Source organism: Equus asinus, chromosome 5 (assembly GCF_041296235.1).
Source record: "Equus asinus isolate D_3611 breed Donkey chromosome 5, EquAss-T2T_v2, whole genome shotgun sequence".
Lineage (NCBI taxonomy): Eukaryota > Metazoa > Chordata > Mammalia > Perissodactyla > Equidae > Equus > Equus asinus.
Window position 1 is genome coordinate 109,809,433 of NC_091794.1, and position 22,438 is coordinate 109,831,870.

Here is a 22,438-nt window from a genome sequence, read left to right on the forward strand (position 1 = left end):
ATGGGAGCAGCTTTTGGGAGAGGGCAGGTTGTGGTGGGCAGGCCGAGGAGTTTTCCCTGTGAGTTTCTGTAGAAAACAAGACTCACATTAGGGGAAGGTGCACACTGTTTGAAGATCCAGTGTGTTCTCACTGCACTTCGGGAAGGTGGACTGGGCTGGAGTCTGGAGGTCGCAGTGCCTTAGCTGTCCAGCGCAGGATTGTCAGGGGAGAGGGCACTGGACGCAGCCAGTCTGTTCCTCCCTGCGCCCAGCAGGTGGTGGCCCCAGGGGCACCTTGTGGCCAGGAGAGGAGAGGGTGGGAGCCCTGGGAGTCCTGGCTTCCTGGGGTGAGTGATGGAAGCTCAGGTCAGGGGGCAGGGTGAGATGGGCCCGATGGAGTCTAGGAGAGTGGGGGGGCTCCGCGTGTGGGATGGGGGTCTCACCAGGAGCACAGGGAGCTTGGTCCGCTGCCACCTCCCCCTGGGGTGGGGAGATGGGGCCCCTTACCTGGAGCCCCATAGAGACTTGGACTACCTGACGTTGACCAACAGTTTAACTGTGATTCAGAGCAGAGGGATTGTTGGTAACCAGCAGAGGAGCCTCTCTGTGCTGTAAAGCAGCGTGCGTGTGTGGTCGTGCCGCTCGGAGGCGTGGAGAAAGACACTGGCCACACGCCAACAAGGCCGAGACACTGGGAGAGGATCGCGTCCACGTTTACCCTTGTCGTGGACGCCTGACCTGCCCTGGAGAGTGCAGTTACAGCTCCTTAATGGGAAACACGGGGTCTGCAGAATAAAGAGCGCAAGCTGCCTTGCTGATTCCCTTCCTCCGCCTCCCTCTGCTTCATCTGCCATCTCCTCCACTCTCGCCTCCTGCTCGCTTCGCTGCTGCTGAGCTCATCCCTCACCTGGATGCCGCCCGGCGTGGGAACGGTCACAGGACCTCCCTCCTTCCTTCCAATCTCTCCGGTTAGCTCCAGAGGGGCCTCGTGGCCTCACAGCCTCTGCTGCCAGGGGAGGGGTCTCTTCGGCTAACGCAGTCTGAGGTTCTGCACCTGCCACGGCTCAGGCCATGTGGCAGAAGGGCGCTGGCTTTGTCCCCCTCCCCTCCCTGGCTTCTCTTTCTCTGATGGAGCATCTTAGTTCAGGATGTGCATCAGATGTTCACTGGACCATTTCGTGAAAGGTTGGGCTTTATATATAATTTCTGCATTTAAAAAAATAAAATAGACGTAAGATAAAATTTACCATTTTAACCATTAAGTGTGTAGTTCAGTGGCATTAAGCACATTCACACTGTTGTGCAACCATCACCACCATCTGCCTCCAGAACTCTTCATCTTGCAAAACTGAAACTCTGTCCCTGTTAAACACTGACTCCCCCAGCCCCTGGCAACTGCCATTCTACTTTCTGTCTCTGAATTTGACTCCTTTAAGTACCTCATCTAAGTGGAATCATAGAGTATTTGTCCTTTTGTGATTGGCTTATTTCACTTAACATACTGTCTTCAAGCTTCATCCGTCTGTGAGAATTTCCTCCCTATTTAAGGCTGCATAGTATTCCACTGTATGGATACACCACATGTTGCTTACCCAGTCATCTGTTGATGGACACTTGGGTCGCTTCCACATTTTGGCTGTTGTGAGTAATGCTGCCTGCACTTAATTGGTTCTCATTTATCAACTGGCCTGCTTTAAACACTTTTTTTAAATTATGAAAGGAATACATAAACTTTCTCAGAGTCATCACACCTAATGCATATTTGTGATGGGGAAGACGTAGAAAACCATAAAGAAGGAAATAAAATAATCTATGAGCACTGCCTGCAGGTACACACGTGTAACTACGAATGCATATATTTTTAAATAAAACTGGCATCAAATGGACTTATAGATAGTTTATATGTTATTTCACCTGCAATATCATGAATATTTTCCCCTTATTAGATAATCTTTGACAGCATGATTTTTGTTCTCATTTTATGTGGATGAACAATAGTTTACTTAATGTTCTCCCATTATTGAATGCTTGGTTGTTCCTTATTTTTCTCTCTTATAAATAATGTTCCAATGAGTATTCTTGCTTTGTTTCCATCTTTGAGTATTTTTGCTGAATAGGTTCAAAAAGTGGAATTCCTGGGGCAGAAGGCAGATATGGATATTTTTAAGGCTCTGATACATTGGCGGCAAAGACACAGTTGCCGTTCAGTTCCTCTGACTTCTCACCTCCCGGCAGGACAGCACAGTGTTCTTTTCACAGCAGTTTTATTAGCGTTGAGTCTTATGTCACTGTTTTCTTTTTTTAACTTTGTAGTTGGCTTTTAAAATCTAAGACCTTGTACCTAAATATTTACGTAATGATAAAATTTAGGAAGAGACGGAGAGGACCAGAACCAGAGTGATGGGGACGTAAGGAGCAGACTCTGTGGGGTCTGTTTGCTGGAGCAGCTGACTTTGCCTTCTTCCTTCCATGTCGGTCTTTGCTCCTGAGCCCGTGGAGAAGGGCTGTCCAGACGACCTGGTTCTCCCTTCTCACAGCTGAGAGTTTTCAGATACCTGCTCTGTGCCCGCCCTGGGCCTGATGGCAGGAGCCACTGTCCCTTCTGTCCTCATGGAGCTCACAGTTGGGGGCACTTGCTGGTCAGGACAGGGACTTTTCTCTTGTGGTGCCAGCCCAGACTGTATTGTTGCTTGTTGCCTTAATGTGCTCATGAGTATTCCTGCGTGTTTCCAGATGGTTCAGGGTGAAGGTAATGGGATGAGAACAGGCAGACTTGGCCGTGTTCTTGCGAGAGAGGATGTAAGTGATAAAGGGAAGCCGAGCTGAAGGAACAGATGTTGCTCTGCGTTCTGTAATCTGTGTTCTTTGGATTGCCGAATTATAAAATTTGTTCCCGGAGGAGGATTGGGTGGAATTTGGACTGCAAATGAAATTTGTATTTGTTTAATCAGTTTAGTGGTTTGCTTGAACTGAGGTGGGTTCTAATTTAGTGTTCTGAGTGGTGTGCTCATGCTTTCTTCCCTGCCTGGAGGTCCCATCACCCACAGCCTGGGACCTCAGGTGGGTGAGAGCCCTCTGGACGCCCCGGGGGGTTTATTTCCAAGCATGATCTGTGTGAGCCCTCTCCTTGTTTCAGGTGACGCCCTCCGAAAGCCTCGCCTTCAGAAGTCTGTCACGTGGTACCTGGATGATTTATTCTTCACTCTGTATCCTTCCCTTGAGAAATTTGAGGAAGAGCTTCTGGAACTCCTTATCAGCGATCACTTCCAGGAGGTACTGTCTCATGTCACAGAACTTAGTCTGAACCGTGGAATGCGAACTTCAGAGCAGAGTTGGGAAAGCTGTGGCCCCTAATGCCGCCTGGGTGGGCAGTCAGCCCCTGGTGATGTGGTCCTGTCTTTTCCCCTTTCTGTGGCTAACCTCTTTCTGTCCCTGGTCTGGTATTTAAAGTAGATCTGAGAGGACTCGGCGCTGGGCCGTTTCTGCTGGAAGCCGAGCCCCTGCAGAGCTCCAGCCCGTGTCTTAGCTTTGAGGATGATGAAGGTGCTGTTACCCTGAGATGTTAATTAACGTTAATTTTGATATATGTTAAAACAGTCCTCATTTAAAAGTAAATTAAATCACCAAATGAGCAAAGGGAAGCCCATAAAAGAGTCTACATTTACCAAGGACGTTTTGAGGATATTTGGCTCATTCCAAGGAGATGACTAGAAATTGCAATCATTTTATCCCATCAGAGCAGTTTTCTGTGACGGGCGGTCGCTCTGACTCTGTCAAGTGCTGCCTGCCTGTGTGAACACGTCCTGTAAAGTCTTCAGCTGGAAGCCTGTGTGTGGGGTTCTGCACCTTGGCAGTTGTGGCAGCACCTTGTCCCCACCATGGGCCTTCGAACACATAGCTCGCTTTCCTGTATGTTCTTGGTCCGGTGCTTGTGTGGGTCCTCTCAGGCCTCAGGTCTCAGTGCACACCTGACTGTCTGACAGGCCGCCCTGGGCACGTTGTCGTGTCCACCCCCCTCCCCCCACCCCTGGCTCTTCCTGTGTATCACCCGTTTTGTTTCTTGGGGTGCTTGGCCCTCTCTGAGACCGCCTGGTTTCCTTGCCTGCTTGCTGGTTTGCTGCTGGTGCCTCTGTGGAGTGTTTGCACCAGGAGGACAGGGACTTGGTTAGGTTCACCACTGCACCTAATGTGCATGAAACGGTGCTGGCACATAGTAGGTCTTAATATTTGTTTGTCGTGAGAACAAATGATTCAGTCAGTTGGTGCCCATCCTAGTAGTCTGGGAAGGTAGCAAATTATTAATCACACACACGCATATATGAACGAGATGGACCTTTTTTTTGCTCTCTAGTCTTTCTTGAAAATGTAGTTCCACATAATGTGGTCTCATGTGAGATAGAAACACAAAGCAGAAAAGAGGATTGAAGTAGCAACGTACATTTTCGTGATGTAGTTCCTGCTGTTTTCTTATTGCTTGGAGTGGATTGTATGAGGGTAGAGATGCTCTAAGAGTATCATTGTTGAATTTTATATATTCCCATAAAAGTCACTTTATTAGGTAGTTTTACTACCTTTGTAGTTTTGTTCCTGTCCAACTGGAAGATGCTCAGTTATCTGCATTGTTTTATTTTCATTTCCCAAAGACTAATAGGCTGAATTTAGGTCCGTTCAGCTTGATTAATGGGCAATGAAGAAAACTTGAAATTTCAGGGGTCACTTTTCAATGATCACATAATTTAATAAACAGTAATAGCCTGGAGGACTATCCTTGCCCATTTGTTACAATGCTTGTACATTTTTTGTGAAGATGAAATGCTTTAATATCCAGTGATCACTTTGGGGCAGATTCCATTTTTATTGGTTTATGACTTACTGCCTAAATATGCTCCCTCTTTGCACTGCCCCTTCCCGTCGAGACTCGAGTGTCCTGAGTGTGGAGAGAGGCAGAGGTGCAGGAACCTGACATGCTCTGCCTCCGTCATCGCCCGCCCCGCCTTGGTGACAGTGGGCTCCTGCACTGTGGGGCCCTGGGTCCCGTTGGAGGAGTCGCAGTCCCTGGTTGCTAGTTCGCTGCCTCTTGAGAGTCGTAGCTTAGCCTTGGAAACCCAGAGCGAGAGCTTGGTGATTCAGGCATCTGAGGGGGTGCATTGGAGTGTGTTGCTCTGAGAAGATCCCAGCGCGTGAGAAAACCCTCACCTACTAGAAAATGCCCTAGGTCGGCCAGTTCTGACCGGATTATTTGTCTGTCGTTTGCCTGGACTCATTTCCCCAAGCACCTTCTGATCTGGAAATGTCCGAAACCCCTGTTACAGTTCCTTCTCGGCTCGCCTCTCTGCTGGGTCTTTTCTGGTGCACTCCCTCTTCCCTTCTGCCCAGCACTTACTCTGCCTGCGTGTGCTCTTCCTAGGGGGCCAGCCCACAGGACGGCGGCACCCTGGAGATCTTGGAGCGGCGCCTGTGTGTGGGCGTGCACAACGGGCTGGGCTTCGTGCAGAGGCCCCAGGTTGTGGTGCTGCTGCCCGAGATGGAGGTGGCGTTGACGCGCTCTGCCAGTTTCAGCAGAAAAGTTGGGTCCTCTTCGAAGGCCAGGTAATTTTTCCCAGGGTCCTGAGTCCTGGCCCCCGTGGAACGAGGAGGTGGGCATGTAACCAGGGATCAAAGGGAAATGAAGCTGTACTTGGGCGTGAGTGTGCACTCATCCACCTGGGGCTCTTCACTGGTGCCTCTGTTTCCTCTTGCCAAGTTGTGCCCATTAGCAGCAGACCTAGGTTGGAAAACCCTGTTTTTGTGCTCTGACGATTTTGGAGTTAGCATCATGGACGCTTCCAGCTGTGGTCACTGAGAGTCTGTGCAGACCCTGTCACACTTTCCTGCAGATGTGCCCTGTGATCAGTTTCTCATTTGGTGGAGAACCGGAGGGCAGGAAGCCCTGCCACTCTGCTCAGTCCTGTGCTTCCCAAATCAGAATCAGACACATCTCCAAGGGGTGCCATGTGCAAAGCTGGGCAGAGGCTGGTCCTCGAGGAGGAGCGTCCCTGGAGACCTGGCTGTCATTCTGTGCTCCTGCACCCGGCTCTGGCGGTTTGGAAAAAGTGTTGATTGTGGTACCTAAAAAACCCCTCTATTTGGGGATTACCTTGGAGGCCAAACGCACAGAAGAGCTCAGTGGCATCGCTGGGGGGACTCGCCACACCGGCAGCGCCCAGTGTCCCAGCGCCTGAGCCGGTGATGGAGGTGGGTGCAGGGCAGGGGAGGCCACCGCCTGATGTGCCTCTGTCTTGTGTTCTTGACCTAGCTCTGGAAACCAGGCTCTTGTTTTGAGAAGCCGCCTCCGCCTCCCCGAGATGGTCTGTCACCCCGCATTCGCCATCGTCTTTCAGCTGGAGTATGTGTTTAACAGTCCTTCGGGAGTGGACGGCAATGTAAGAACCATCGCATCACTTCAGGTTCCACCTGGCCGCGGGCTCCATGCGCTAAAAATAAATATTGTTGCCATTAATATTTTTCCATTAAAAGCAGTGTAATCATTATTAGCAATATGGAAAACAAGCATGGAATATGACTCTAGAAAACGCTTCATTTTAGTGATAGCTTTGTTATAATCATTTCCTATCTTTATGGTAATAGTACATTCTGCTGGCTGGTGGTAATAAATAGTTCAATAGGCATGTATCATAATAGCATTAATTCATAATTATCAAATCGATAGTTATTTTGAAAAATAAGGCCATTTTAATGTATTTTGTGTAGTAAAGCTTGAATCTACACGAGTGATAAATATTTTCTTACAGTGAATTTTGTATGTGCCTGTGTTGTAACTAAGAGTAAGAATTTGCAGGGTTCAGTTGGAAGAAGTAGAATATGTAGACATCGTTTGCATCATTGTAAGTCTGCTATTCCTAAGGTTCAGTGTTCTGTTTGAAAAAGCAGATGTCAATTTAGCAAGTCAATTAAAAATTTTAAAAACGCCAACAAGATGCCCTCGGTGGTGTCCCAGTCTGCCAGCATTACTGTGCAGCTGACCGAGAGCAGAAGGACTGAGGACAGTCTTGGGGTGAGCTGCGGGAAGGAGAATGGGGTATCAGGGCATAGATGCATTTTATTTTCTGATCTACTCAGCAGTAAACTGACGTCTCTGATGTCCAGACCTCGAGTCTGTGTAATTCAGGGTCCTAGTTAGGAGAATAAATCTAGAGGCAGTCATTCTGACTATAGCTGAACACAGAGTCATTTATTTTTTTGTTTTTTTTATTTATTTTTTTTGAGGAAGATTAGCCCTGAGCTAACTACTGCCAATCCTCCTCTTTTTGCTGAGGAAGACTGGCCCTGAGCTAACATCCACGCCCATCTTCCTCTACTTTATATGTGGGACGCCTACCACAGTATGGCTTTTGCCAAGTGGTGCCATGTTCGCACCCAGGATCCGAACTGGCGAACCCGGGGCCGCTGAGAAGCGGAACGTGCGCACTTAACCAGTGCGCCACCGGGCCGGCCCCTACAGTCAGTCATTTAAATGAAGCTCTGGTCCCCAGCTCTGCTTTTCTTTATTTGTTACTAGAAATTTCAGCTAAAATGCAACTGTGTGTGATACGCCTGGCTGTGTGGGCAGGTGCTCTGGGCTTGGGCATGGGCCTTCACCAAGAGGAAAGGGACGTCTGGGGCTGGGAAGTGATGCTGAGGGAGAAGTTGGTGGGCTCAGGTGTGGCGTGTGTGGCGCTCTTGTCCACTGGTTAGGAGGGAGTTGTGGAGGGAGCCGGCGAAGCAGCACCATGGCCTAGCGCCTTGGTGGGGCCTCCAGTCGCTCTCCATTCCTCATTTACATTTAGATAATGTCCCTCCAGAAAGTTAATTATAATTTGCTTGCGATTATAGTCTGTGTACTGAAACTGATATGTCTTACGTGGTGCTTTCTTCTTCTTTTTTAACTCTTCATCGAAATGCTCACCCAGTGGCAGGTGTTTCGACATGCGTTGCTGCTTCATGGAGCTTTTGGAATGTGGCTGTGTAAGAGCACATCACTTCTTGTTGATGTGGAGTTTATCTTAACATGGAATATTGGATTCCATTTTCCTGTCATCAAGTGTACTTTCTTCAGTGTAATCTGGAAAGGAAATGTTCCTGTGGATGAAATGATTTTCCACACAAATTACTTGCTGTGTGGAACAATGGAAATGGGTTAAGCATTCATTGGGTGAAACCTGAATCAAGCATTCGCATCACGAGTGGATTTAGATGATGGAGGAGAAAACAACGGTGACGGTGCCAGTGTGGGCTCTTGTTCCTTCCCCCAGGAGTGTCTGTGTGACAGTGGGGACACCACCCACAGGGCCTCCTGCAAGGTCGGGGCATGGCCTTGGGGGGAGCAGCTCACGCCCAGCATGCTCCTGCTTCCCTCTGCAGTCCATTGTGGAGCAGTTGCATTCAGCCTGCACATTTATTTCTCCTTTTTCTTTCCTCTTTAAAAAACTTTATATGATGGAAATTTCAAGCATAAACAAAAGCAGACCAGATAGTAAAATGCACCCCATGTAGCTTCAGCAGTTATCAACTTCGTGGGCAATCTTTGTCTATACCCTCTCCCGAAACCCATTTTGGTTTATTTTGAAGCAAATTCCAGTCATAATTGCATCTGTTTTGATTACTGCAAACACTTTGGCATGTGCATTCTTTTTTTAAAAATCTTTTTATGATGGAAAATTTCAAATATAAAGGTAGGGAGAAGTGTATGATGAAACCGGAGTACCCATCACCAGCCTTGGAAGTTATCAACTCATGGCGTCTTGTCTCCGCTCTTCCTCCCCTGTCCCCATTCCTCCCCGAGTACTTTAGAGCAAATCCTAGACGTCAGGTCACTTCATCTTTGAGTTGCTCAGTGTGTATCTCCAAAAGATGGGGGCTTAGAGACGCCCCTGCAATAGCATCTTCACACCCAGAAGACTACGATAAGTTTCTCAGTATAATCAAATGTCTAGTCAGCTGGGTTGTACATTTAAGTACTTTACTTAATCAGAAATAGACAAGCCAAAAAAATGTACTTTTCTTTGGAAAATGACTCCTGAGTGAAGTCTTCCTACATGAGCTTGGCGGCCGCTGTGTTTTGTCGGCAGTGCCGTCTTTGACGTGTGACCTGTTCTCAAGATGGCCTTGCTGCATTCTTGACATCTGCATTTCTTTATTCCTAACGCTTGATGAACCAAGATGGGCCAGGCCTCCAGCGATTGCGTCGCTTTGCTTGTGTCTGGCGGGAGCTGAAAGCCTGCATCTCCTGAGGCCCTTTGTGAAGCTCTTCTGTAGGTGGTTTGTCTGGATGGCAGAGGCATCTGGGCTCAGGGTATCCAGTTTATGCCCAGTCTCCTGAGTCGGAGTGAATTGTTTTGGCCCTGAGTATTTCATAGTCATTAAAAACAAACCAGAAAAAATGTTTTGAGAAGACACACCCTTGTCTGTAGCGTGTTGTGAAATGCGTGCATCTTTAGTTAGCGGGAACCGCCAGAGCCTTTGTGGTTTGTCTTTGGGTAGCTGTGGAGAGCCAAAGGAAGTAGGTCTTCCCATCCAGACAGCTTCCGTTCTAGAAGTTTGAGTACCTGCGGACAGTGTACCCACACTGGCTGGCCAATTTGACATGCTGTGAGCTGTGCAAGTGTGGGCTCCATATATGTTTGCTGATTGAATGAAGTTGATAGAGTGGACTCTCTAGAACGTAAGAGAGTGACATGGGATGAAGAGAGCTGTAAAAATAAGCGGACCCAGTGTCAGAGTAAGTGCAGATCCCCACGGGGCTGCCAGGGGTCCAAACAGTCCTTTTTTGGGGGGAGTCATGTAGCAAAATGACCCTCTTCCGAATCTCTAGGAGGTAGAGACTAACTAATGTATTATTTATGTATTTGCTAGTATTCTTTGAACAAAACAAGTTCATATAACAAAGATTTGAGTGTTTACCATGTACGAGGTGCTGGTCTGGGTGCCCAGGACACATCAGAGCTGTGTATTTTGAATATTTTATATTTGGAACATAAGTATCATGCCTTAATATATTCTGAAGATTATATAAATTTAAATTTCCTAGAACTTGGAAGTACAGATGTCTTGAGGGCTTTCGGGAGATCTTTCACAAAACCCTGACTTGTCCCCTGGTGGAGAGGTGTGCCCCGTCGAGTCCCCATGCGGCCGTGTGTATGATGCAGCCAGTCTCCCCCTGGGCCCCTTGAGGCTTTGCCATCAGAGTCTCCCCAGGGCAGGCCGGCCGCCGAGCCTCAGCCTGTCTGCGGAGGTGGAGGGAACCACTGACACTCGGAGGTTCCTGAAGAAGAACCTGGTGCTGAATCTGCTATTTTGTCCTGAATGTTGGGTTTCCTGTGTGGTTTTAAGAAAGATATCGACTCACTCAACTTTTTAACGTTGTTTTTTTCGTTTGTCTTTTTTTAAACAAAATTTTTCTTGAGAAATTCGCATAACCTAAAATGATTTTAAAGTGTACAATTCAGTGGCATTCTGACTTTTTAGAAAATATGAGTTTTTTTCCCTGTGGTAAAATACATATAACATAAAATTTACCATCTTAACCATTTATTTTTAAGTGTACAGTTCTCTGGTGTTATGTTCACATATTTGTGCAATCATCACCACCATCCGTCCCCATAACTCTTTTCATCTTGTAAAGCTGAAACTCTGTGCCTATTAAACACTAACTCCCCATTCTCCCCTCCCCCCAGCCCCTGGCAACCTCCGTATACTTTGTCTTTATGATTTGGACTACTCTAAGTACCTCATGTAAGTGGAATCAGGTGGTATTTGTCCTTTGGTGACTGGCTTATTTCACGTAGAATAGTGTCCTCAAGGTTTATCTATGTTGTAGTGTGTTGGAGAATTTCCTTCCTTCTTAAGGTTGAGTAATATTCTATTGTATGGATATACCACATTTTGCTTATCCATTCATCCATTGATGGACTTGGGTTGCTTCCGTATCTTAGCCATTGTGAATAATGCTGATGTGAACATGGGTACACAAATACCTCTTTGAGACCGTACTTTCAATTCTTCTGGGTGTATACCCAGAAGGAGAATTACTGGATCATATGGTAGTTCTATTTTTAATTTTTTAAGGAACCACCGTACTGTTTTCCACAGTGGCCGTACCATTTCACTTTCCCCCCAACAGTGCCCAGGCTTCTAATTTCTCCACATCCTCGCCAACATTGTTTTCTGTTTTTTTTTGATTGTAGCCATCCTAGTGGGTGTGCGGTGGTGTCTCATTGTAGTTTTGCCTTTCCCTAATGATTGGTGATGTTGAGTATCTTTTCATGTGCTTGTTGGCCATTCCAGTCTTCTTTGGAGAAATGCCTATTCAAGTCCTTTGTGTGTTTTTGAATCAAGTTTTTTGTTTTTTGTTGTCAAGTTTTAGGAGTTCTCTATATATTTTAAATATTAATCTTTTATCAGATATATGATTTGCAAATATTTTCTCCCATTTTGTGAGTTGCCATTTTATTCTGTTGGTAGTATCTTTTGATGCATAGAACTTAAAAATTTTCATGAAGTACAGTTTCTTCTTTTGTTACCTGTCCCTTTGGTGTCATATCCAAGAACTCATCACCAAATCCAGTGTCATGAAGCTTTTGTCCTATGTTTTCTTCTAAGAGTTTTATTGTTTTAGCCTTACATTTAGGTCCTTGATCCATTTTGAGTTAATTTTTGTATATGGTGATAGGTAAGGGTCCAACTTCATTCTTTTGCATGTGGATATCCAGTTTTCCCAGCACCGTTTGTTGAAAAGGCTGTCATTTCCCCATTGAATTGTCTTGGCACTCTTGATAAACATCATTTGACTATATATGCAAGGATTTATTTCTGGGCTTTCTATTTTATTCCTTTGGTCTATTTTTCTGTCTTTATGACAATACCATGTTGGTTTTTATTTTTTGGGGGAGGAAGATTGGCCCTGAGCTAACATCTGTTGCCAATTTTTCTCTTTTTGCTTGAGGAAGATTGTCACTGAGCTAACATCCATGCCAATCTTCCTCTATGTTGTATGTGGGATGCCGCCATAGCATGGTTGATGAGCAGTATGTAGGTCCACTCCTGGGCCCTGAACCTGTGACTCCAGAGCTGCTGAAGCAGAGTGCGTGAACTTAACCACTACGCCACTGGGCTGGCCCCGATACCATGCTGTTTTGATTACTGTATTAAGTTTTGAAATCAGGAAGCATGAGTCCTCCAGTTTTTTTCTTTTTCAAGATTGTTTTGACTATTCGGGGTCTGTTGAGATTCCATATGAATTTTAGGATGGGTTTTTCTATTTCTGGAAAAAAAGTTGTTGGGATTTTGATAGGAATTGCATTGGATCTGTAGATCGCTTTGGGTAATATTGACATTTTAATAATCTTAAGTCTTCCAATCCATGAACATGGGATGTATTTCCATTTATTTGTGTCTTCGTTAGTTTCTTTCAGCAATGTCTGTAGTTTTTATTGTATAGGTCTTTCACTTCCTTGGTTAAGTTAATTCTTCCAATATTATGTTGAACAGAAGTGGTGAAAGCATGCGTCCGTCCTTCTTCCTTATCTGAGAGGAAAAGCTTTCAGTCTTTCATTGAGTTTAATATTTGCTGTGGGTTTTTCAAATATGGCTTTTATTATGTTGAAGTAGTTTCCTTCTCTTCCTAGTTCGTTGAGTGTTTTTTGTTATGAAAGGGTGTTGGATTTTGTCAGTGCTTTTTCTGCATCAGTTGAGGTGATTGTGGTTTTCCTTCATGCTGTTGATGTGGTGTATCACATTGATTTGTATGTTGAACCATCCTCACATCCCATGAGTAACTTCCTCTTGATCGTGGTGTATAATCCTTTTAATACATTGCTGAATTCTGTTTCCTAGTGCAGTCGTATGTCACTTTATGATAGGCATACAGTCTGAGAAATGCGCTGTTAGGTGATTTCGTTGTTGTGCGAACATCCTAGAGTGTCCTTACACAAACCCAGATGGTATAGCCTACTGTACACCTAGGCTGTATGGTGCTGATCTTATGGGGCCGCTGTTGTATATGTGGTCCATCGTTGACTACAGTGTTGTTATGCAGCACGTAACTGTATTTTGTTGAGGATTTTTCCATCAATGTTCATAAGGGATACTGATCTGTAGTTTTCCTTTCTCATAGTGTCTTCTTCTGGCTTTGGTATCAGGGTTATGCTAGCCTCATAGAACGAATTAGCAGGTGTTGCCTCCTCTTCATTTTTTGGGAAAAGTTTGAGAAGGATTGGTGTTAGTTCTTCTTTAAATGTTTGGTAGAATTTACCAGTGAAGCCATCAGTTCCAAGTGTTTTTCTTTTTGTTGGGAGATTTTTGGTTACTGATGCAGTCTCCTTACCAGTCATAGATCTGATCAGATTTTCTATTTCTTTGTGATTTAGTGTTGGTAGGTTTTGTGTTTCTGGGAGTTTGTCCTTTTCATCTAGGTTGTCCGCTTTGTTGATACACAGCTGTTCATGGTATGCTCTTAGAATCCTTTTTATTTCTGTGGAATTGGTAGTAATGTCCTCACTTTCATTTTTTTTAGTAATTTGAGTTTTCTCACTTATTTTCTTAGTCTCTCTAGCTAAAGGTTTATCAATTTTGTTGATCTTTTTGAAGAACCAACTTTTAGTTTCATTGATTTTTCTTTATTCTTTTTCTGTTCTCTGTCTTGTTTATCTCTGCTTTTAATCTTTATTATTTGCTAGCTTTGGGTTTAGTTTGTCCTTTTTCTAGTTTCTGAAGTGGTAACATTAGGTTGTTGATTTGAGATCTTTCTTGTTTTTTAATGTAAGCATTTATAACTATAAATTTCCCCCTTAGGACCACTTTTGCTGTGTCCTATAAGTTTAAAAATCACCACCCTAATTATTTTGGTGCTCAGATTGTCCCAGATTTGGCCAGAGTTCCTTCAGGCTGTGTCCTGTGACAGCCTCCATCATGTTTTGCTTTTTGAGCATTTTTCTTACTCTCTGGCGTAACAAGATGCTCCAGGCTCATCTTGCATCTTCCCTGCTCCAGCTCTGGAATCAGCTGTTCCTGTGAGGAGCCATGGTTTTCCACCCCTGCCTTTTTCAAAATAAACTTTTTATTTTAGATTTACAGAAAAACTGAAGATAGTACAGAGAGATCCTATATACCCAACCCAGTTTTCCCTATTATTAACATCGGTAGTATGGTGCATTTGTCATGACTGATGAACCAGTATTGATAGATTATCACTAACTGAAGTCCAGACTTTATTTGAATTTCCTTACCTAATGTCCGTCTCTGTTCCAGGACCCCATCCAGGATGTCACATTATATTTAGTCCCCATGTCTCCTAAGGCTTCTCTGGACTGTGACAGTTTCTCAGACTTTCCTTGTTTTTGATGAGCCCTGGTGCTTTTTAAAGGGGAATGTGTTAGAGTCTGGATCTGGGCACTAGGTGTGTCTTGTTTCTGAGGCCTCTCAGTGGACAGAGCTGGCAAATTTCCATATGGAAACACACATGCACGTGCATGCACACACATAGGTACACATGCATGCACGTGCTTAAATACAAACACACACGCACGTGAGCACACATCCATGTACACATCCACGGCTCAGGAATTGAGTCCTTGCTGATCCTTCAGGCCCAGTCAGCCCACGGGGCTCTCCACGCCCGCCCTCCACAGAGACCCTTGGCTGCATGCCAGCACCATCAGCACAGCTGCTCATGTGCTCAGTCCTAGGAAGCATCTAAAATAATGTTAGAATTGCTTCGTTCACGCGGCTACAAAAACCAAACCTACTGGAAAGGGTCCAGGGTCCGTTAGCAGCCAGGACCGAGGGCAGCCGTCAGGCAGCGTTTCCTGTCTCCAGGCTCTGCCCCTCAGCGTGGTCGCCTCACTCGTTTGAGCTACGCTGGCGCCTCTTGTTGCTGTCGGCTTTCGGTTTTGTGCTTATTTCTCTTCCCCATCCTTATTGATTTAAATTTATTTGTTTAATATATAGAACACTAATATGCTTTTAAAAGTCAAAATTCTACCAAAAGGTGATCTGAGAAAAGCGTCCCACACTGTGTTCCTTCCACAGACCCAGCCCTTGGGGGGAGCCAGCACTCTTGCTCCTGGTCCATCCTCCCTGCGTTGCTTTTTGTGAATTTTAACAGGTGTGTGTGTTTTCTTAATTCCCTTTAATACACAGTGGGTATCGACTATGTGTGTGCATTTTTGCATTTTGCTTTTTCTCATGTTACCAGTACACGCTGGTGGTCGTATCTGGAAGTCTCCGGAGCACTTCCTCACCCCTTTCTCCAGCCGGGGGCACTCTGTCATGTCCCACAGTTTACTCACCCGATTTCCTGTGGTTGGATATTTAGGTGGTTCTCACTATCTCCCAGCTGTAAATGATGCTGAGATGAATGATCTTGGGTGTGTGCACCTCTGTAGGAGTTCAGAGGAAGTTCCTGGTCTGTGCCACCTGGTTGGGCCTTGGCCCACCCGCCGCATGTGCTTGCAGCCTCTCATGGTCAGCAGTCAAGCCGAGGTTAGGGTCACACATGCCTGCACCATCTGAATGTGGGACATGCCTGTGTCCAGCCAGGGCCCCGGGCTGCCTCCTCCTTGTGCCCCCTGCTCCCTCCTTCATCTGTAATATAGTTCCTCAGTCTCTCTCCCTCTCTCTTTCTTGAGCCTCTTCCTTCCTCTGTGATTTGAGTCATACTGGGGACATTTGGAGTCGTTTCAAGACAACAGGTTGTCTTTTTTTCCCTTTGCGTTCAGCTGAGTGCCCCAGTGTGCTCGCCCCATCGAGGGTCTGTGCCTGGGGCCCAGCTCTGTCTCTGCTGGCGGCTTCAGGGGCAGAGGACCTCCCTGTAGGGGCCACTCTACCCCTGGGCCTTGGGGCTCACTACCCAGAGTCGGTGTGGAGGGGGCTCTGGCGGCTGGCATGGGGCTCCGGGCGGGAGGAGAAGATCTCACTGAAAATTCAAAGAAAATCAGCCTCATGAAATAACATGAAGTTTTTACCTGCTTCTAATTCTAAGTGACTTTTGAGTTGGTCTGAGGACAGAAGTCGAGGTGACTCCAGAACAAATTGCCACAAACTACGTGTCTTAAAATGACAGACATTTATTCTCTCGTAGTTCTGGAGGCCACAGATCCAAAATCAGTTCTGCGGGGCCAAAACTGAGGTGTGGGCAGGGCTGCGCTCCCTCCGGGGGGCTCTAGGGGAGGGTCCTTCCTGTCTCTTCTGGCATTTCCTGGCTGCCGGCGTTCCTTGGCTGTTGCCTGCGTTGCTCTAACCTCTGCCTCCATCATCACATGGCCCTTCCTCTGCGTGTCTCCCTGTGTCTCAAATCTCTCTCTGTCCTGCTGTTTTTTTCTTTTTGCTGAGGAAGATTTGCCCCGAGCTGACATCTGTTGCCAGTCTTCCTCTATTTTGTATGTGAGCTGTGCCACAGCTTGGCCACCGACGAGTGGTGTCGGTCTGCGCCTAGGAACCAAAGTGGTTCCCGCACCTGGGCTGCTGAAAGAGAGTGTGCTGAACTGAACCGCTAGGCCACCGGGCTGGCCGCTGTCCTGCTCTTGTAAGGATACTTGTCCTTGGATCTCAGGCCCAGCTGGATAATCTAGATCTCCTCATTTCGTGATACTTAATAACGTCTGCATGGCACCTTTTCTAAATGAGACCACAGTCACAGAGCCCAGGGGTTCGGGTGTGGGCATGTCCTTTTGGGGCCACCATCCCGCCCACCACAGGGACGTGGATTGTGCATCCCCCTGGGTCACATGTCATCTGTTTGCGCTTTGCCTGATGAATGACAGTGTGGCGCTTCTGTTCCACGACAAACCTCACTCGTAGTCCAGGTGTATTCCTTTGGCTTTTTGTATATTACTTACTATTATAATTGAAAGTCTAAATGGGATCAATTCAGTGTATTTTGTTTTTTTTTCTTTTCAGTTTGCGTCAACTCAAAGCGGGTTTGGCAGGAAAGGACGTTATAAAGTAACAGATCTGCTCTCAGCGCTAGTTCACTGGTAGGAGGAGCTCCGGCTGGGTGACTGTTACATAGTTGCCGTTGCTCTGTGCGCATGCTCCCTGCACCTGACCTTCCCCTTAGAGTCGGGTGGGGGGGTTAGGGAGGTTATCACCTGCAGGTGTCACCCTGGCTGGTTGGGAGAGAGTGCACGCTAATAAATGGCAATTGGATTGCCACCAGGCGCTAATAGTCCCACTGAAGTCTTTGCGCAGGAGTGATCAATAAGCCACTAACCGTCTCTTGTTAGAGCTGTTAGAAACAAAAGTGAGGGAAAACAGGTATTTGTGTGACTGACAGGTACTTCACAGGGGAGATAGCTGTATTGATTGAGAATGAAAAAACCAAAAGGAACTGTGAAAGTGGAAAATTAGGTATCGGAATCACCTAATTTAAAAAATTAAACCAGAAGGACTTGCACAAACAGTATGAAAACTTGGATACATATTTTGGTCCTGTAATAAACTTCTGGGTTTTCTAGACGATGACTATTTACAAAAGTATTCTAGATATTGTTGAATCCTTATAGTGTTTTTAGTGGCCAGTTTTCCTAATACATTTATAATAATTTTATTTCTAAAAAGTGATGGATTTTAATCGTCTTTTTGTTGATATACTGTAGTTGCTCAGCAGCATTTTACACCGTCACCCAGCGAGCCGGGTGGGAAAAGGCAGACGTCGTCTTCGCTTTGACGGATGTGGAAAGTGGCACAGAGTCGCACGCTGAGGCTTCTTTGCTAGTCCTTAGTCCTTCCAAGATGTGGGCTTTTCCTCACTGAGTTGTCAGGGCCCTGAATCCCTGCTCATCCCTGTGACCCGGCAGAATGTGGCAGGAGCCAAACCTGTGATCTAAAATTTGGTTCCAGGAAAGGATCGGACCAGGCCCAGCTGAAGCTGGTTGTTTGAGGTCCAGTTACGATGGGGCCTCGGGGAAGAGAGATTAATTCAAAACCAGACACTGATTCTGGGTGTTTTATATGCCCGTGTGGATATAGAGGTTGTAACAGGAGGGGATATCATCCGGCAGGAAACAGGCTGGGAAGACTGACTTGGATGAAACGCACACACTTTCTTTTCTTGTTGGACACCGCTCACGCGTATACTCGGCTGTGGTTTAACCCCGTCCACCATCCTGCTGTCTGCGCCGGAGTCCAGCCAGAGTCCTTTTATGTGCATGTGTGGAGACTTGCCTTGGACCCAAGTGCAGTCGAGTCATGGCTGTGACAATGGCACAGCAGCTCACTGGGTCCAGCCAAATAAGCAGGGTCCGCGGGAGCCCCAGCCACACCGCGGGAACCATACCTCCTCAGCGGCTCCTGATGCATCGCGAGTCCACAGTTCCCCTGGCCTCCCCTCTCTTTGGGGAAGGTGCTCTTCACCACCATGGGCAGGGCCAGGGCTTCTGTTCCTCTCAGGAGTGTGAGGCCCCTCCTTGCAGGCTGTCCACCCTCCCTATGGCCAGGGCTGCCTGGGTTAGTGTCCTTGGCTGGTGGTCAAGAGAGGTGGAGGGCCCTTGGCTCCCTCAGCTGCCCGGAGACAGTGAGGACCCACCTGGTTCATTTGTTTTCCTTATCACAGAGATGTGCAGATGGCTCTCTCTTACCCATGAAGAGATCTTAGGACAAGAAGACCCTGCTCACATTCCATGTGACTGCCTACACCTCTTCCCACATTGCCGCAAGGCTGGGGATCTTGGGGCGAGGGGCACGGCTGCTGCCCCTGAGTCTGGCCCATTCCAGTCTGACTCTGGGTAGTGCAGCTGAACTCTGGGGGTAGGAAATGCTCTTCCCAGGTACCCAGTCTGACCTGGTGTCACCAAGTGCCCCCTGGATTCTGTGGCCTGAGAACTGGCCTTCCTGGGGTGCTGCTGTCACGGCAGTAGAGCCTGCCAGTCGGGGCCTCCGTCAGAGCCAGTGTCTCTGAGTTGCCTTCTCAAGGGTCCAGTCCCAGTCCCAGAGCCCAGCTGAGTGGGGTCTTGGTACCCAACCGAGGCCTGGAGTTGGGCTTCATTCTTACTGCTTTTTGAATGAAGGATGGAAGGGTTCCTTTAAAACGCTGCTGCATCCAGCCCTGAAACCATATTTGTGAAATGACCTTGCAGTGTGGATGCTGATCCTAGGGTGTCCTTAGTGTCCTCATTCCTTTCGTTTGGCCAGTGACAGCGAAGGTGAAAAAGGAGCAGCACGTAAACTCGACCCCAGTGGTTTCACAGTTGCACATAAAGTCACATGGATAAATTACCCCATTACGAGCTGAAACTGCTGCAGAAACTGTGTGCTAATAACCCTAAATTGAATATCTGCCCGTATTCTCTGCTGTTTCACACAGTTTCTTATCACTAACACGAAGGGTGGGTCCTGGTGTTTTCCTGATGGATTCAGGTAGATGTTGTCAGGGTGCTGAGTGTTTACAAACCTGCAGAGAGATCCTTATGGGATCAGGAGCCATGAAGACGGCGTTGGTCTTTAGGAGGGAAGCCGCAAAGGAGACTCGGGGTGGGAGGGGTCTTAGTTAGGAGGGTGGGGTCTCAGGATGGGAGGCTGGCCTCCTGGCACTCTGTGCCACCCATGTGGTGTTGTGTCCTGCTCCTGCCTCCATTCCTGCTTTGGTAAAATGGAACGGGTTATCCCCTGCCTTATACACTGCTCTCTAGTTCAAGTTTACCTGAAAGCACCGTGATGTTCCTGACCCAGGCGGGTGTTCCGATAACTCATGCACCTATGTGCTTTGTTTCCCTTCCAGGCAGCTTCCCTCACCTCTTTGTCCAGCTTGGCATGTATGCACCTGGTTCGCTGGGCTATTTGGAACCCCGTCCTGGAAGCCAGCTCTGGGAGGGTGACGTTACCCCTACAGGGTGGGATCCAGCCCAACCCCTCGCACTGCCTGGTCTATAAGGTACCCCCAGCCAGCATGAGCTCCGAAGAGGTAAATTCTTAGACACTTCGTAAGTATGATTCTTTTCCTGTGAGCTTCTAGCAAGTTCATATATTTTCAAAACCAGAAGTTGACAAATGTTTGCAGATGTTTCATGAGCAGAGTTTTTTCCTGTCATGAATATGCCCTTAAAAATTGTGTCATTGCTGAGTCACAGTTGGCTGTGGCCTCCCTGAGGCCAGTTTTCATCTTGGGTCTCACAGCATCCCCGTTCACTTGTCAGTCTCTTGGGGTGACCTGCTGGGCCTGTGACTCTTATTTGTACACACTTTGCAACAAGATCGACTTCTGTGCTGTACGAGTCTTTTTAAAGAGGACCTTTGAAATGTTTGGTGCATTGGAGGATGGGCCTGTGTGGGACGAGTGCTGTAGTGGGAGCCAGGTGGTCGGTGTCAAGCCCTGGCTCGTCTTTGCGACTTGTCACTCACGCCCACTGGACCTCGGCTCTCTCCAGCTGTGTACAGAGGGTGGGATTACAACAGGATTTCCACTTTTGAAATGAAGCTTTCTCTGCACCCCAGTGTATAAAAGTGGGGCAGGGCGAGTTGAAGTGTGTGTGAGGGTCTCATTCCCTGGCCTCCCCTGGCCCCTTGGTGGGCTTGCAGAATGGGTAATCATGACCCAGGGTGCCCCTGACACCGTGTGACAGTCCTTCCTGACACTAATGTGTCGGGGCGGGGTTTCTGTCTGGTACATCATTTGGTTCTTCTGCTTCCATCCCTGAAAAATGCCCAGCCTGTGTCAGCAGTGCAAATAGGAACCTTTTAGGACTCAATTGTCCCATTTTTCTTAGGTAAGGGGACCATACCTGTCACTTCAGAATGTCACCTGTGTGCTGACTCCAGCGACAAACCTTATTTTCAGTGTTGTTATTTATGATTCAGAGACTGCTTTGGGGACCTGAATAAGGGAACAGCTGATTGTGCAGCTTTCCTTATCATAAGGAATGTCTCTCATTATGGGACCACATTTTGCTGCATTCCCACACGGTCTAGTTTGAGCCCTTATTATCAAATTGCCATTAGAAATGCTGAAGCCTTTGCCATTCTCTCCTCATTCATGATCTCTCTCTGTCTGTCTGTATGAATATAAATAAATATTTATTTTATTTAATGTTACCCTTCTTATGCCACGGCATTTCCTTTACTCTTAAAGTGTGTAAACTATATTGGGGTATATTAAGAACACAAATATATCAAATACCACCATTTTTTCACAAGGAATATCACTTCTAATCAGAGTTTCTCAGCCTCAGCACTGTTGAGGTTTTGGGCCAGATGATTCTTTAATGTGAGGTTGTCCTGGGCGTTGGCGGATCGTCAGCACCTGCCCTGGCCTCTCCCCACGAGATGCCAGTATCATCCTCCCAATTGTGACAGCCGCAAATGTCTGCTGGGGACAACATTGCCCTTAGTTGAGGCCCACTGCTCTGAACAGATGTAATTAACTGAAATCATGAACAGAGACTCACAAACTCGCTTCGCTCCCCTGCCTTCTAGGAGCGCTCCTCTGCTTCTTCCTCTCTTTCTTATCTTATAAGTAGTGTAGCACCTGGTGAGTGAGAGAGCGCGGAGCCCTAGGCCTGCCTCTTCTCTGCCCCTAGGCCAGTTAATTCTGGATCCTATTCATTCATTCAGTGAATTGTTATTGAGCATGTATATATACTATAGGAAAAATATCCTCGATCCCATGGAACTTACAGTTGAGTGGGAATGGCAGTTATTAATCAAAGAAAAATATAAATGTTATAAACATCCCATAATTTTTGGCTAAGTAAATTTTGGGGTTTATTTTATGATTATTTCCATGTTGTTTACTGTGAAGGTAAGTAGTATATTATGATTATGTTTTCTTTCCTAAACAACTCCTGTATTTTTCCCTTGAGCAAATAATTGTATTTTTTTAAAAAAATTTATATCTCCAGAGGCACACTTTCAACTCTTAGCTGTGACTTATGGTATTTACTTTGTTTTCCAGATATTATGCTTCTACTACTATTTCTTGGTTTATAAATTTTAGACATCATATATTGACTTCCAGTAATGATAGATGAGAACTTTAGCTCTTTAATATACTCTTGCACTTCTTAAAAGAAAAAACAGGGGGCCAGCCCCGTGGCCGAGTGGTTAAGTTTGTGCGCTCTGCTTTGGCGGCCCAGGGTTTCGCCAGTTCGGATCCTGGGCGCGGACATGGCACCGCTCATCAAGCCATGCTGAGACGGCGTCCCACATGCCACAACTAGAAGGACCCACAACTAAAAATACACAACTGTGTACCAGGGGTCTTTGGGGAGAAAAAAGAAAAATAGAAACAAAACAAAACAAAAAACGCTCTGTCCTCCCACTGCTTGGCTTTGGATTTAGGTGCTGTTGCCGGAGACGTGCAGCACAGCAGGGCCTGGCCGCAGGATTGTGAAGGGAGCCACAGGGAACTGGAAAGTACCAGAGAGGTTGTGGAGAGGGAGGAGCTGAGAAAGCAACCCCATAAAGTTGTTTAAGAAATGCTGGGTTGACCCCC

General features: G+C 46.7%; 1 protein-coding gene across 6 annotated transcripts in view; it reads left to right on the forward strand.

Moving 5' to 3' along the window:
• The window catches only part of NPHP4 (nephrocystin 4), a 129,458-nt gene that overhangs the window by 34,017 nt on the left and 73,003 nt on the right, over nt 1-22,438 (forward strand). For 5 of the 6 annotated variants that reach the window (XM_044769552.2, XM_044769553.2, XM_070511246.1 and 2 more), the window contains 4 exons: nt 3,116-3,252; nt 5,387-5,568; nt 6,275-6,401; nt 19,730-19,912. In XM_044769552.2, coding sequence (XP_044625487.2) covers nt 3,116-3,252; nt 5,387-5,568; nt 6,275-6,401; nt 19,730-19,912 — 629 coding nt within the window. The remainder of the gene's footprint in view (nt 1-3,115; nt 3,253-5,386; nt 5,569-6,274; nt 6,402-19,729; nt 19,913-22,438) is intronic. The other variant, XM_044769551.2, reaches the window with a different exon arrangement.